The 14575-nt window shown below is 39.2% G+C and overlaps 1 protein-coding gene across 2 annotated transcripts in view; it reads left to right on the top strand.

The window, feature by feature from the left end:
* IMPG1 (interphotoreceptor matrix proteoglycan 1) overlaps positions 1 to 14575 on the top strand; it is a 489363-nt gene that overhangs the window by 421398 nt on the left and 53390 nt on the right. For both annotated transcript variants that reach the window (XM_056565914.1, XM_056565915.1), the window contains 2 exons: positions 3669 to 4654; positions 8706 to 8925. In XM_056565914.1, coding sequence (XP_056421889.1) covers positions 3669 to 4654; positions 8706 to 8925 — 1206 coding nt within the window. The remainder of the gene's footprint in view (positions 1 to 3668; positions 4655 to 8705; positions 8926 to 14575) is intronic.

Raw genomic sequence — 14575 nt, 5'->3', positions numbered from 1 at the left:
GAGACCACATGTCAGAGCAAAGCAGCCCCAAAACATTATCGAGCCTAGGACAGATCCTGGCTAGGTGCATGGCGTGTGCTGCACCCAGGTGCTAGGGGAAAGGAGGAAAAGGGGCAACAACCCACACTAGCACACGAGGTCCTGACACTAATATCAGAACCTTTTGTTCAGCAACCAAAATCAGGCAACAAACAGTAGGGATATAAGGGGGCTGTTCATTGTTAGTGCCTAGTTTATTGCAGTCTCAGGGAATTTACCTTCTCACTGCTTCTCTGTAACCAATCTCTGCTGTGTTGTAAGGGTTAATTCTTGTTGTAGTAAACAATGCTCAGTGTTATAGAGGCATGGGCATCCACAGAACTGAGACAAGATAAGCTAACAAATCCCCCCCCCCCCACACACACACACACATACATGTGAGAACTCATTGACCGATACCCCACCCCCGTAGAAAAGTGTTGTGAACGATAGTTCCACCAATGCCCCTCAGTTTGAATGTGCCATATACATATGTTTATATATTTATAAATATATATATTTATGTGTAGCAAACTCAAATTTCAGACTCTGCCAAAAGAAAGGACAGACTGCATTGCTGTCAATGAAGACTGCGTACGTCCGCACAGTCCAAGTACCAAAAGATTTCTGTGGTTCCAGTATTTGGTTTACAAATGCAGTTTACAATTTGATTCCATATATTTAACGCAGTATTAAGTATTTCCCTATTTTTTTTTTCCTCTACTTGATCTGGAAAAACATATGGCATTACAGAATAGTTAGTTTTCATTTGTTTAAAATGTTTCCTGAAGCCAGAATGTTCATCTATTACACAGGCACTGTTATGTGTCATATTTGTGATATACTGTATTTGCTACGAAATAAGAAAAAAAACTTGAGTGAACATATGGTGATTCCATAATTTTGCCGAGCTGTATAATTTATTTTCTCAAATAGGTCCAAATGCTGTGTTGAATAACTTTACATTGAAACATGGCCCCCTCACTTTAAGTAAATTAGGATTTGAACAGTAAGGAATTTAAAGTGTACCTGTCATATCACAGAAAATAATGCCTTTATATCACCATATATCGTTACTTACTAGGTCATGTAGATTTTTTACATGTCCTTTTCATGTGTCTAGATTTTGTATTTGGCTCGCAAACAGCTCTGTTCTGCTGCTCACTCATTCTGACATCCAATGCTCAGGAAGGGACGTGACCGATGCAAGCACTGAGACCGCCCTCACTCACTTTGCATTCATTTTCTCCCTGAGTCTGCTGTGCAGTGCTTGGTCTCTTTATCCAATCCCTGCAGGCTGGTGTGTAACCCCCTCATCTCTGTTTTCAGGCTCCAGAGCGAGCACAGAGCGAGTCCCGTCTTTACTTTTTGAACTTTGTCTTAGCCTGTACTTACGCTGGGACAAAGATAATGCTGCAGCTGGACAGGATTATGTTCTGGATGGTATGGGGACCCCTAGTTGTCTTTTTGTTATTAGCCATGATTTCTATAAAAAGGAGAGATTTTTTAATAAAGTAAATTAGAAAAAATGTGTTGGCAAGATGTACAATATAAATCAAGTTTTTCATTTTTACAGCACCCAATTAAATACTTTTTTTGCACAAGACCTTCTGCTATCTATGTCCAACCATTCAACCACTGTTTCTTTTTTACATTTCTAGTATACGTTTTTACCATATTGACTTTGTATCACTGATATTCTGTCCCTTTAAGAAATCAAACATATTAAAATCAGTTGCATTTATGAAACACAAATGATATTGTGCTTATACTTTTCAATATAACAGAAATTATGGAATTATGGATTTCACAAAAAAATGTAACTGCTTCCGTCTGTCCTCAGCTTATCCACTTGATTAAATACATATTGTATGATTTCTTAAGTTAACCTGTATTACCAAACAGCATGTTAAATATTCATGAGATTGATTTTGGTGTTTGCATCATTATTTTTCTGGAAAAAAAAGAAAACTTTTGGAAGCAAAAGGACATCTTAAATTATAGCTTGGACACGTCTTTGTGCTTAGTCTCAGTGGATTAGGCTGGTAAAGACACAAAGTGACAACAGTCTGGATTTTCAGCAAATGTCTAATTGTATGTGATAGAAAAGGTTATTTTCTAATGGAAACAAGGAAAATTCAAAAAAGAAAAAGTTTTTAGTCAATACATTTCTAGTATTGAGCTAACAGCACCTTAAAAAACCTTGTTATATTCACTGTTAAGAATCAATATTAAATGTCAATGTGCAAACACACACAAACTTTATACTGTGTGACAGATGAAATGTTTACAGCATGCTGTAAAGGAAGATATTCCTGCTTTGCAATACAGAAGTGTCTACTGTACTGACATCTAGTGTTCATGATGAGTACTACAATACGTCATAGATTTTACAGTTTTCTGACTGTAATTTGAGCTGATCAGGTAAATCCTCCAACCATCACTGATTTTGGATCCTCTAGAGCAGCTTTTCACAACCATTGTGCCTCCAGCTGTTGCACAATTCACCTAAGATAATTACACCTCAGTAAACGTTAACAACATTTTGTCAGAGGATGAAACTTCAACAATAGAGCTGGCCTTTGGCTGTCCGGGCAAGCTGGGTATTGTTGTTGTGCAACAGCTGGAGACACACTGGTTGGGCAACACTGCTCTAGACCATGATCCCGACAGCAAAATTAATTATCAATATGTCCTCTCCATTCAACTTCTGCTAAAATAGCAAATGTTGTTAAACCACCACAAAGTAAATAATGCAGTTTGCTACCGAAAGGCTGACCAAAATCTACAGAATCCACAAGTTATAATCACAACAGGATGAGCGCAGATCATAAATGGGGCAAGTACAGATAAAAACTCCTGTTGTGTGACCGCAAACTTGCTGTGCTGATGATCGACACTTGTCCCGTTGTGGCATCACTACCAGTTAAGTTAATTGGTACATTCAACCATCTGCATGTGTGGCTTATTTTGTTTAAGGGTTGTTTATTTCAATAGATCTCCTAAGGAACCCTATGTCTACCTAGAGGACACATGACCATAGCTATACATGAATCATTTGGTTATTTTGTGGTACCGTGAGTGATTTTTTTTTTATCTGTAGGTACTTTGATCTACATACTATCATAGTTTCATCTGGTCCAATTTTTTGGGTTGAGCAATCATAGGAGGTAGTTAAGGAAGGCCTTAGAAGACCAATTTAGGTAGGACTCACCCTAGAACCTAGGTGAATTACAGGGCTCATAGGATTAAGTTCCCAAACAAGACCATCTCCTTTAGATAATTTGGGGTAGTGAGTACCAGGAATCGTAACAGGTCCCCATTGTTATATCGCATTCCTTGATCCCTGTTTTACAGACCTGACACTTTAAGCAGAACTTGTGACATTGTAATTATTGGGTTTAGGGTTTCACTAATGTACTTAACAGCAAATATTGGCATAATAAAAGTTTTTCCTAATAACAATCCCTATCAATGTCTACATCATTATTGATTTACATAGTGGTAATTTTGTGAGTAAATGTGTGTACATTGATACTTGATGTGGATGGTGATTCTGAGCCAAAAAAATGTCCCTAATTTTGTTAACATTTCTTTATTTAAATGCAAAAACTTAACATGCTTATCATATTTGTATTTCCTTATTACAGATACGTTTGGTGTAGAAGATTTGATGAATAAAATTCTACCCACCGACAAAACATATTTCCCTTCCCTCACTTCAGACACTTTCACCTCAGTAAATGTCAACCTCATTTTGTCAGAAGACGAAACTTCAACAACAGAGCCGACTTTCATGAGTACTATTAAAACTTTGCCTGCTTATGTAGATTCAGATATAGTATTTGTTTCCCCAACTTTTGAATTGCAGTCAGATATTGTGACTAGATCACATTCTGAAGCTCCTCATATCCATGAAGAGAGTAGCTCTGCCCCTAGTATTAAACTACCTGAAGACTCCTCTCAAGAAGCATTTGGGTTACCTGAAGAAACAACTGACAGGGTTATAGAAGAAACAACTATGGAGTCAATACAATTGTTTGACATAACTACTCAAAGGTTTGAAGCAGTTAGAGAATCTACTGTAGGAGAAGGAGGAACTGTGGGAAAACCCACTCCAAATGTTGCTGAATCTTCAGAAGAAGCAGGATCAGCCTTTGAACTTACAACTTTGGGATTACCAGGAATACCTGAAATCACATCTCCTGAAATGGCTGAAACAACTGAAGAAACTATACAAGACCTGATTCCAAGCACTACTCAAAGCATTTATCAGTATAATAATGATAGAGACTTAATGACACCTTCTTCTTCTAGTTCTACTGTCCTAGAATCAAGTTTCACACATACGAGTGTGACAGGAAGTGGCGTCCATAGTATCGAAGAAGAGATAGACAATGAAGTCATAGACAGTGCACAGGAAAAGGAAGAAAAAGCCTCTACATCACACTGGGATAATCCTACAGTGCTCTCTCCAATAGAACATTTAACATCTAACACAGAGCCTTCTGCTGACAAGGGAAAAGAGCTTGTTGTGTTCTTTAGCCTCCGGGTGACTAACATGCCATTTTCTGATGACCTATTCAATAAAAGTTCCCCAGAATACAGAGCACTTGAGCAGCAATTCCTTCACCTGGTGGGTAAACATTCATTACTTGGACGAGAACTGTATTCACTTATCAGGATTGTAATGTATTTAGGCTACAATTTAGTTGTTTTTATCAAGAAAAGTTAAAGTCTTTCTTGTAGAATTCTTCCCGAGAGCTGATAAGAACCAGGTTTGGCATTGTAAAAAGAATAAAATGAAATGGCATGTTAAATGACATTTACAAAATCATATATAGGAATAATGATAACTCATGAACTTTACTAACTTTTGAGGTTGAGGTTTTTTTTTTTTTAAGTCTAAAACCCCATACTTTAAAGGGTAGATAGAATTAACTTAAGTTTACTTTCACTGATTAAATCGGTAAATCTAATTTACCCCAGTCATCAAACCTAACCAGGTATATGAACAGCCCACCTAAGCTATTTATTGGTAACTGCAACTCATTTTATGAGTGGACACAAGTCCTCTTTAAGGCCTCATTCACATTGCTGTCAGACTCCGCTATTCTGAGTTCTGTCGGCAATCAAGCCAGAAGCACTATTTTTTTCTTTGGTAAATTCCTGTAAAATTGCTGGATCACCAACAGACCCCATGCAAGAGAATGGGGTCCGTCGGGACCCGATAGTAGCCGTTTGCATCCAACCCGTTTTAGTGCCCGATGAGCTCAACAACAACAACAAAAATGCAGATCTGACCCTTAATGGGTCGGATGCGAATGGCAATGTGAATCTAGCCTAAGGAGTGGGCTCAATACTCATTAGGTGCCAGCTACTATCTGCAGCTGACACCCGCCTTCAGTAACTGGCTTCAGAGTTCAGTCTGATTCCAGTCATAAAAACCATGAAGAAAAAAAAATGTTATAAATAAAACTTGATGAAATGTTATCTGATATAGTCTCTTTAAAACATTAGAGTTGTTTTACATAGGGGAATGAATTTTCCTTTTGTTAAATACAATTTTCTATTGATCAAAGTATTTCTCTCTGAGGAGCCTGACCAAAAATCCATTTTCATATGATATTTGAAAATGACCTTTGATTGTACATATTTATGGATGGTGTGTGAAATTTCTTAGTAGGCCTTTTATTCTATCAGGCTCAATTTTATAATAGCACATAAGGTATAAAGTGGGGTCTGCAGTGCTGCAATGTAATGACACTTCAATACAATAGTGATAAATAAGTAACATAGAGAAAAATGGCCTGTGCTCTATATAACCAATTTTGGTAGCAATTTAATGTATAATGTTTAATTTAATGTTAGAAAATCATGAAATCTATTGGCTACTATTAAACGATGCATGGTCTCCTGTCTCTTTTAGCTAAATCAAACATGTTATAGTAGAGCACTATGGGTTACCTTCATAAAAAGTGTCAGTGTTGCCCAGTAGAAACCATCCAGCTCATGGCTTTTATTTTTCTGTTATTTTAGGAAGTTAAGTAAGGTGACTGGCTGTAACACTTCTTTTAGGAGAGACCCTATGAGGAGGCATTTGCATTGCTTGCTCCTCAGGTCTATGTGGGCTGTCATGTGGGTATTCTTGTATTAATGGGGTACTTCACCGCGATTAGACATCTTATCAAATGCCTAGGGGGGGGGGGTATTTGTAAGCATACAAATTTAAAGTCCACACTCTGTATGCACAAAAGGCACAGGAATGGGAAATAAAATAGTGAGGGGCATAGAGAGCATGGAAGAATCTATTTGATTTGTATTTTTGTTGTGTGTGACTACGGGTTGAGCTCTTAAAACTGCCCCACTCCTGCCCAACCTGACTATTGGTCACATTGAGTGCAAGATCCAGGTGACTAGATTTTAGTAAGGCTTTTGACACTGTCCCACATAGAAGACTTATCAATAAACTGCAATCATTGAGCTTGGACTCCCATATTGTTGAGTGGATAAGGCAGTGGCTCAGGGACAGACAACATAGGGTTGTAGTCAATGGAGTATATTCAGAGCAAGGTCTTCAGGGATCTGTACTGAGACCCATTTTGTTTAATATCAGTGATATTGTGAAGGTCTCGATGGTAAGATGTGTCTTTTTGCTGATGACACAAAGATTTGGAACAAGGTGGATGTTTCTGGAGGGATATGCAAAATGATTTGTGTAAACTAGAGGAATGGTCAGAACTCCGGCAAGTGACATTTAATGGGAAAAAGTGCAGGATAATGCACCTGGGGCGTAAAAACACAAGGGTAGAGAATAGAATATTTAATACAGCCCTAACCTCAATTTCTGAGGAAAGGGATTTAGGGGTCATTATTTCAGAATACGCAAAGGTAGGCAGACAATGTCATAGATCAGCTGGAAATTCTAGCAGAATACTTGGATGAATGGGGAGAGGTATAAGCAGTAGAAAGAGGGAAGTGCTGATGCCACTGTACAGAGCACTGGTGAGACCTCAGAGTATTGTGCGCAGTACTGAAGACCGTATCTCCAGAAGGATATAGACACATTGGAGAGAGTTAAGACAAGAGCTACCAAACCAGTACTTGGATTTCAGGATAAAACTTACCAGGAAAGGTAAAAGGAGCTTAAAGGGTTAATCCACTCCCCAGCATCCGGAACATTGAGATCCTGAATGCTGTGTGCGGGGTTCCGTGTTCACGCCCGCCCCCTCGTGATGTCACGCCCATCATGTGACATCACGTCCCGCCTCCTCAATGCAAGTCTATGGGAGGGGGCATGATGGCCACCGCACCCCCTTCCCATAGACTTTCATTGAGGGGACAGGCCGTGACGTCTCGAGGGGGAGGGCGTGAACACGGAAGCCCGCACACAGCGTTCAGGAACTCAATGTTCCGGACGCTGGGGAGCGGAGTAACCCTTTAACATGTATAGCTTGGAAGAAAGAAGAGACAGAGGGGATATGATAGAAACTTTTATATACATAAATATAATCAACATGCTAAAGAAGGTGAGTATATTTAAAAGAAGAAAAACTACCACAAGAGGACATAGGTTTACATTAGAGGTACAAAGGTATCTGCAGTAATATCAGGAAGATACAATATTCATGAGGAGAGAGAGAAATGAAAAGCCGGCCACTCACCGATATATTCCTTCTTCAAGCTTTTATTGCAGCGACATAACACTCACATGTACGGGGGTGTGTACAGAAAGGAAGAGCAGGGGGTACAGAGGCGACAAGCTCTGTTTCACACACTTGAGTATGCGAAACGGAGCTTGTCGCCTCTGTACCCCCCTGCTCTTCCTGTCTGTACACACCCCCGTATATGTGAGTATTATGTCGCTGCAATAAAAGCTTGAAGAAGGAATATATCGGTGAGTGGCCGGCTTTTCATTTCTCTCTCTCCTCATGAATATTGTATCCACTGAATACTGCAAGTAGCCTGAGCACCACCTGCACCTTAACACAAGACCCAACTACACACCCTATCCTATGTACCTCCAGCAGTTCTGAAATTATAGTGCCGAACGGGCTCTTCTCTTTTGCTTCGTAATATCAAGAAGTATTACTTTACTGAGAGAGTAGTGAATGCATGGAATAGCCTTCCTGCAGAAGTGGTCGCTGCAAATACAGTGAAGGAGTTTAAGCCTGCATGGGATAAGCATAAGGCTATCCTTCATATAAGATAGGGCCAGGGACTATTCATAGTATTCAGAATATTAAGCAGACTTTCTTCTTGACACATTCTATGTTTCTATTCTATTTTTCTATGAGGTTAAAGAAGGAGTACATATGTGTCTAAGATTCCTAGTAATTTGCACCAAGTTTACCACTTGATAAATAGAGTGTCAGTAAGGCCATTTTTCTTATCTTCTAAATTGATTCATCGTATTGATAAATCTTTCCCTCGACTGTGCCTTGGTAAATCATTTCTCACACTTTTTTCCCCATTTATAATTCGGTATATATGCTTTTTTTAAAAATAAATTTTCAAGAATGACTGTGTATTTTCTAGTATCCTGCCATTCTCCGTCTGTACATCTATGTGCACCAAAACCATAGTACAGAAAATGAATTGGCCTTTAAACTGACAAGCAACAAGGAATATAAAAATACAGACAGTGTAGACTGTGTTTATGTAATGCAAGTGTTTCTTTCTTGCAGCTGCTTCCGTATCTTCAAACCAATCTCACAGGATTTAGGAACCTTGAAATCCTGAACTTCAAAAAAGGGAGTGTGATTGTTAACAGCAAGCTGAAATTTTCCAAGTCCGTGCCCTATAATGTCACCAAGGCTGTCCAATGTGTTTTGGAGGATTTTTGTAATGCCGCAGCACAGCTCCTAAATTTACAGATTGACAGTTATTCACTTGACATTGAGCCAGGTAAGACAATACACGTACCGAAAATGTCCTAAATCTCGTGTTGGTAAGAAGTAAGTGAAAGACAGTAGTAACCTTCTTGTCAATGTGCCTTTAAAATAAGCAAATAAAAGATTTATAGGCTGACACTGAAAATAACTCGACAATGGAATAATGGGCTTAAAATCCGCAGTTCTATCAAAGTCTTAACAATGGGTATTTTTTAACTCTATAATGTCTGCCTTTCAAGATATAATCCAGTCAGGAATATGGCATGTGCTGTAACTATCTGGAATAAGAGGTGAATTACTGTACTGTATGTCTGCTTCACTTTCATTGTTGGAACAAAGGCTCTGAAATTATTTCTGACTCCTGATATTTTATTAGGGATGGGCTGGGGATGGGGGGGGGGGGGTCGGGGGGGGATAAACTGCAACTGTAGATAGCGCTGGCAGTAGATTAATTCTCATGGGAACACAGGATCTGGCATGACAAAATCCAATGTGCCCACTCCTTCCCCCAACATCTGCCTTGAAGGCACAATTGCAAACACATGATATCATTTACATAATACTAAAGAAATTTGAGGGTTTAGCCAGATTGTACCATATATACAATATCTCACATAAGTGAGTCCCCCCCCCCTCACATTTTTGTAAATATTGTATTATATCTTTTCCTGTGACAACACTGAAGAAATGACACTCTGCTACAATGTAGTGAGTGCTTAGCCTGTATAACAATGTTTAATGTTGTGTCTGCTCAAAATAACTCAACACACAGACAATAATGTCTAATCCTTGGCAACAAAGGTGAGTACACACCTAAGTGGAAATGTCCACATTAGGCTCAAAGGGTCAATGTATTGTGTGGCCACCATTATTTTCCAGCACAGCCTCTTGGACATGGAGTTCACTAGAGCTTCACAGATTGTCACTGGAGTCTTCCACTCCTTATTGACAACATCACAGAGTCCTTGCGCTCCCCCACCTTCCATTTGAGGATGCCCCACAGATGCTCAATAGGGTCTAGGTCTGCAGACATGGTAGGCCAGTCCATCACTTTTCCCCTCAGCTTCTTTAGCAAGACAGTGGTGGTCTTGGAGGTGTGTTTGGGTTGTTACCATGTTGGAATTCTAGTGGTTGTCTTGGAGGTGTGTTTGGGTTGCTATCATGTTGGAATACTGCCCTGTAGCCTAGTCTATGAAGGAACAGGATCATGCTCTGATCCAGTATGTCACAGAAAATGTTGGCATTCCTGGTTACCTCAATGAACTGTAGCTCCCCAGTGCCAGCAGCACTCGTGCAACCCCAGACCATGACACTTCCATCATCATGCTTGACTGCTTGTTGTCGCCACACTGACACCATCTGAAACTAATAAGTTTATCTTGGTCTCTTGGTCTTGGTCTCAATGTGGTCTTGGACCACATGACATGGTTTCATGGTCTTAGCAATCTTCTTAGAGCCTAGGCCATTTTTATGTTCTTTGCTATGATGTATACAAATTACGTCACTCTCTTGTCTAGACGGTGGGGGTGCCGTAGTAGGAATCCCACTCCTTTTAATCCAAATTCTATAGAAACTAGGCACACCACAATTTATGATGCACTTATGAGCATCATAAATTGTGCTGTACTTTGCTACGATGTGCCATGTTGAACTTTCAGTATTAGAGAGTGTAAGAGCAATAACACCAAATTTAAGACACTTGCTTTCCATTCACACCTGAGACTTTGTAACATTGTAACACTAATGAGTCACATGACATCAGCGAGGAAAAATAGCTAAATGAGCCCAATTTGGACAGTTCCGCTTTGGGGTTTACTTACTTTTGTTGACAAGGTTTAGACATTAATGGCTGTGTGTTGTGTTATTTTAAGAGGATACAAAATTAAACACTGTTATACAGGCTGTGCACTTGCTACTTTACATTGTAGCAGAGTATCATTTCTTCAGTGTTGTCAAACGAAAAGTTATAATAAAATATTAATACTTAATTTTTACAAATATGTGAGAGGCTCACTTACGTAAGATATTGTATGTACACAGTACAGCTCTCATGCATCAAATCCCAATGGTAAGGAATAGGATATGGTTATAATAGCCTGGGTGCTCAAATTCCATCTCTAAATTAATTATTCTCTATGGCATCTCTTTCTATTATATGTCAGAAAGTAGAAAATGTGCAAATAGAAATATCATTTTCGAAATTACTTAGTCCTTTATGCTGGAAGCATTGTTGTAATATATGCACAGTTTAGCATATTTATTTCAGCTACAACATTCTCACCTTTGAAACCTGCCTATTTCTATGGTTATCAAAATCTGCTTCAGTTGAACCAATGGAGATCACAGTGTTATAGCTAAAATGCCATAAGGCATGTGTGTGAAAGTAGTTTAACAATTGTTTTTAAATACAGCTTAAAAAGGACCTGGGATTAGGGCTTGTTCATGCAGACGTTGTGCTCCGATAAAGGGAGCTCCAACTCCCAATCCATAGGAAGGACGCAATATTTTTTCTTTGCTCAACTCCTGTAAAATACCAGACAACCGATGGACCCCATTCAAATCAACAGGATCTGTCTGGACCCAGCGGTCCAATTGGTAAAAAAGTAAAAAAAAAAGAGATGTACGGACGCTGATTGGGTTGGAGCACAATGGCCGTGTGAACATAGCCTTAAAAAGGTTTATATTTTATTTTTATAACATCCTAACTCACGTAAGAAAAAAAAAATCTGGAATGTATTGCTGATGCTTTTTTCACATGATTCTTCAACAATGAACTGTTCTTTTTGGTTAATGTGCCACTAATGCAAACAAAACTTTTGCTTAGAAATAATACAACTTTCTAACATAGAAATGCGAATTTATTGAGCAGGCTTTTTCTTCTTCAAAAAAAACCCCCACATTATTAAAGTACACTGCTTAACCTCTTAACGACGCAGGACGTAAATGTACGTCCTGGTGAGGTGGTACATAACCCCTTAAGGACCCAGCCCAAATATACCTTAAGGACCCGGCCATTTTTTGAACATCTGACCACTGTCACTTCAAGCATTAATAACTCTGGGATGCTTTTACCTTTCATTCTGATTCCGAGATTGTTTTTTCGTGGCATATTCTACTTTTTGTTAGTGGTAAAATTTTGTCAATACATTTCTTGGTGAAAAATTCCAAAATTTGATGAAAGAATTGAAAATTTTGCATTTTTTTAACTTTGAAGCTCTCTGCTTATAAAGAAAATGGATATTCCAAATAAATTATACATTGATTCACATATACAATATGTCTACTTTATGTTTGCATCATAAAGTTGACATGTTGTTACTTTTGGAAGACATCAGAGGGCTTCAAAGTTCAGCAGCAGTTTTCAAATTTTTCTCAAAATTTTCAAAATCAGAAATTTTCAGGGACCAGTTCAGTTTTGAAGTGGATTTGAAGGGCCTTCATATTAGAAATACCCCACAAATGACCCCATTATAAAAACTGCACCCCTCAAAGTATTCAAAATGACATTCAGTAAGTGTGTTAACCCTTTAGGTGTTTCACAGGAATAGCAGCAAAGTGAAGGAGAAAATTCAAAATCTTCATTTTTGACACTCACATGTTCTTGTAGACCCAGTTTTAGAATTTTTACAAGTGGTAATAGGAGAAAAAGCCCCCAAAATTTTTAACCCAATTTCTCTCGAGTAAGGAAATACCTCATATGTGTATGTCAAGTGTTCGGCGGGCGCAGTAGAGGGCACAGAAGGGAAGGAGCGACAATGGGATTTTGGAGAGTGAATTTTTCTGAAATGGTTTTTGGGGGGCATGTCACATTTAGAAAGCCCCTATGGTGCCAGAACAGCAGAAAACACTACATGGCATACCATTTTGGAAACTACACCCCTCAAGGCACGTAACAAGGAGTCCAGCAGCCTTAACACCCCACAGGTGTTTGACAACGTTTCGTTAAAATCGGATGTGTAAATGGAAAAAAATTCACACTAAAGTGCAGTTTTTCCCCCAAATTTACCATTTTTACAAAGGGTAATGGGAGAAAATGCCCCCCCAAATTTGTAACCATCTCTTCTGAGTATGGAAATACCCCATGTTAGGACGTAAAATGCTTTGAGGGCGAACTACAATGCTCAGAAGAGAAGGAGTCACATTTGGCTTTTTGAAAGTAACTTTTGCTGAAATGGTTTTTTGGGGGCATGTCGCATTTAGGAAGCCCCTGTGGTGCCAGAACAGCAAAAAATACCCACATGGCATACTATTTTGGAAACTACACCCCTCAAGGAACGTAACAAGGGGTGCGCTGAGCCTTAACACCCCACAGGTGTTTGACGACTTTTCGTTAAAGTTGGATGTGTAAATGAAATTTTTTTTTTTTTTACTAAAATGCAATTTTTCCCAAAATTTTACATTTTTACAAGGGATAATAGGAGAAAATGACCCCCAAAATTTGTAACCCCATTTCTTCTGAGTATGGAAATACCCCATGTTAGGACGTAAAATGCTCTGCTGGCTAACTACAATGCTCAGAAAAGGAGGAGCGCCATTGAGCTTTTGGAAAGAGAATTCGTTCGGAATGGTAGTAAGGGGCCATGTGCGTTTACAAAGCCCCCCGTGGTGCCAGAACAGTGGACCCCCCCCACATGTGACCCCATTTTGGAAACTACACCCCTCAAATAATTTTATAAGGGGTGCAGTGAGTATTTACACCCCACAGATCTTTGGAACAGTGGGCTGTGCAAATGAAAAATAAAATTTTTCATTTTTACGGACCACTGTTCCAAAAATCTGTCAGACACCTGTGGGGCGTAAATTCTCAATGTACAACTTATTACATTACGTGAGGGGTGTAGTTTCCAAAATGGGGTCACATGTGTCAGGGGTCCATTGTTCTGGCACTATGGGGGCTTTGTAAACACATGTGGCCTTCAATTCCGGACAAATTTTCTCTACAAAATCCCAATGGCGCTCCTTCTCTTCTGAGCATTGTAGTTTGCCCGCAGAGCACTTTACATCCACACATGGGGTATGTTCTTACTCAGAAGAGATGGGGTTACAAATTGGGGGGGCTTTTTTCCTATTTTCCCTTGTGAAAATGAAAAATATAGGGTAACACCAGCATTTTAGTGAAAAAATATAATTTTTTTTTCATTTTCCCATCCAAATTTAATGAAAATTCGTCAAACACCTGTGGGGTGTTCAGGCTCACTATACCCCTTGTCACATTCGGTGAAGGGTGTAGTTTCCAAAATGGGGTCACATGTGTTTTTTTTTTTTTTTTGCGCTTGTCAGAACCGCTGTAAAATCAGCACCCTCTGTGCAAATCACCAATTTAGGCCTCAAATGTACATGGTGCGCTCTCATTCCTGAGCCTTGTTGTGAGTCCGCAGAGCATTTTACGCCCACATCTGGGGTATTTCCGTACCCAGGAGAAATTGCATTACAAATTTTGGGGGTCTTTTTTTCCTTTTACCGCTTGTGGAAATAAAAAGTATGGGGCAAGACCAGCATGTTAGTGTAAAAATGTTTATTTTTTTACACTAACAGGCTGGCGTAGCCCCCAAATTTTCCTTTTCACAAGCGGTAAAAGGAGAAAAAGACCCCTACAATTTGTAGTACAATTTCTCCCGAGTACGGCGATACCCCATATATGGCCCTAAACTGTTTCCTTGAAA

This window comes from Hyla sarda, chromosome 3, assembly GCF_029499605.1.
Source record: "Hyla sarda isolate aHylSar1 chromosome 3, aHylSar1.hap1, whole genome shotgun sequence".
Taxonomy (NCBI): Eukaryota; Metazoa; Chordata; class Amphibia; order Anura; family Hylidae; genus Hyla; species Hyla sarda.
This window is presented reverse-complemented; position numbering and strand designations above follow the sequence as displayed.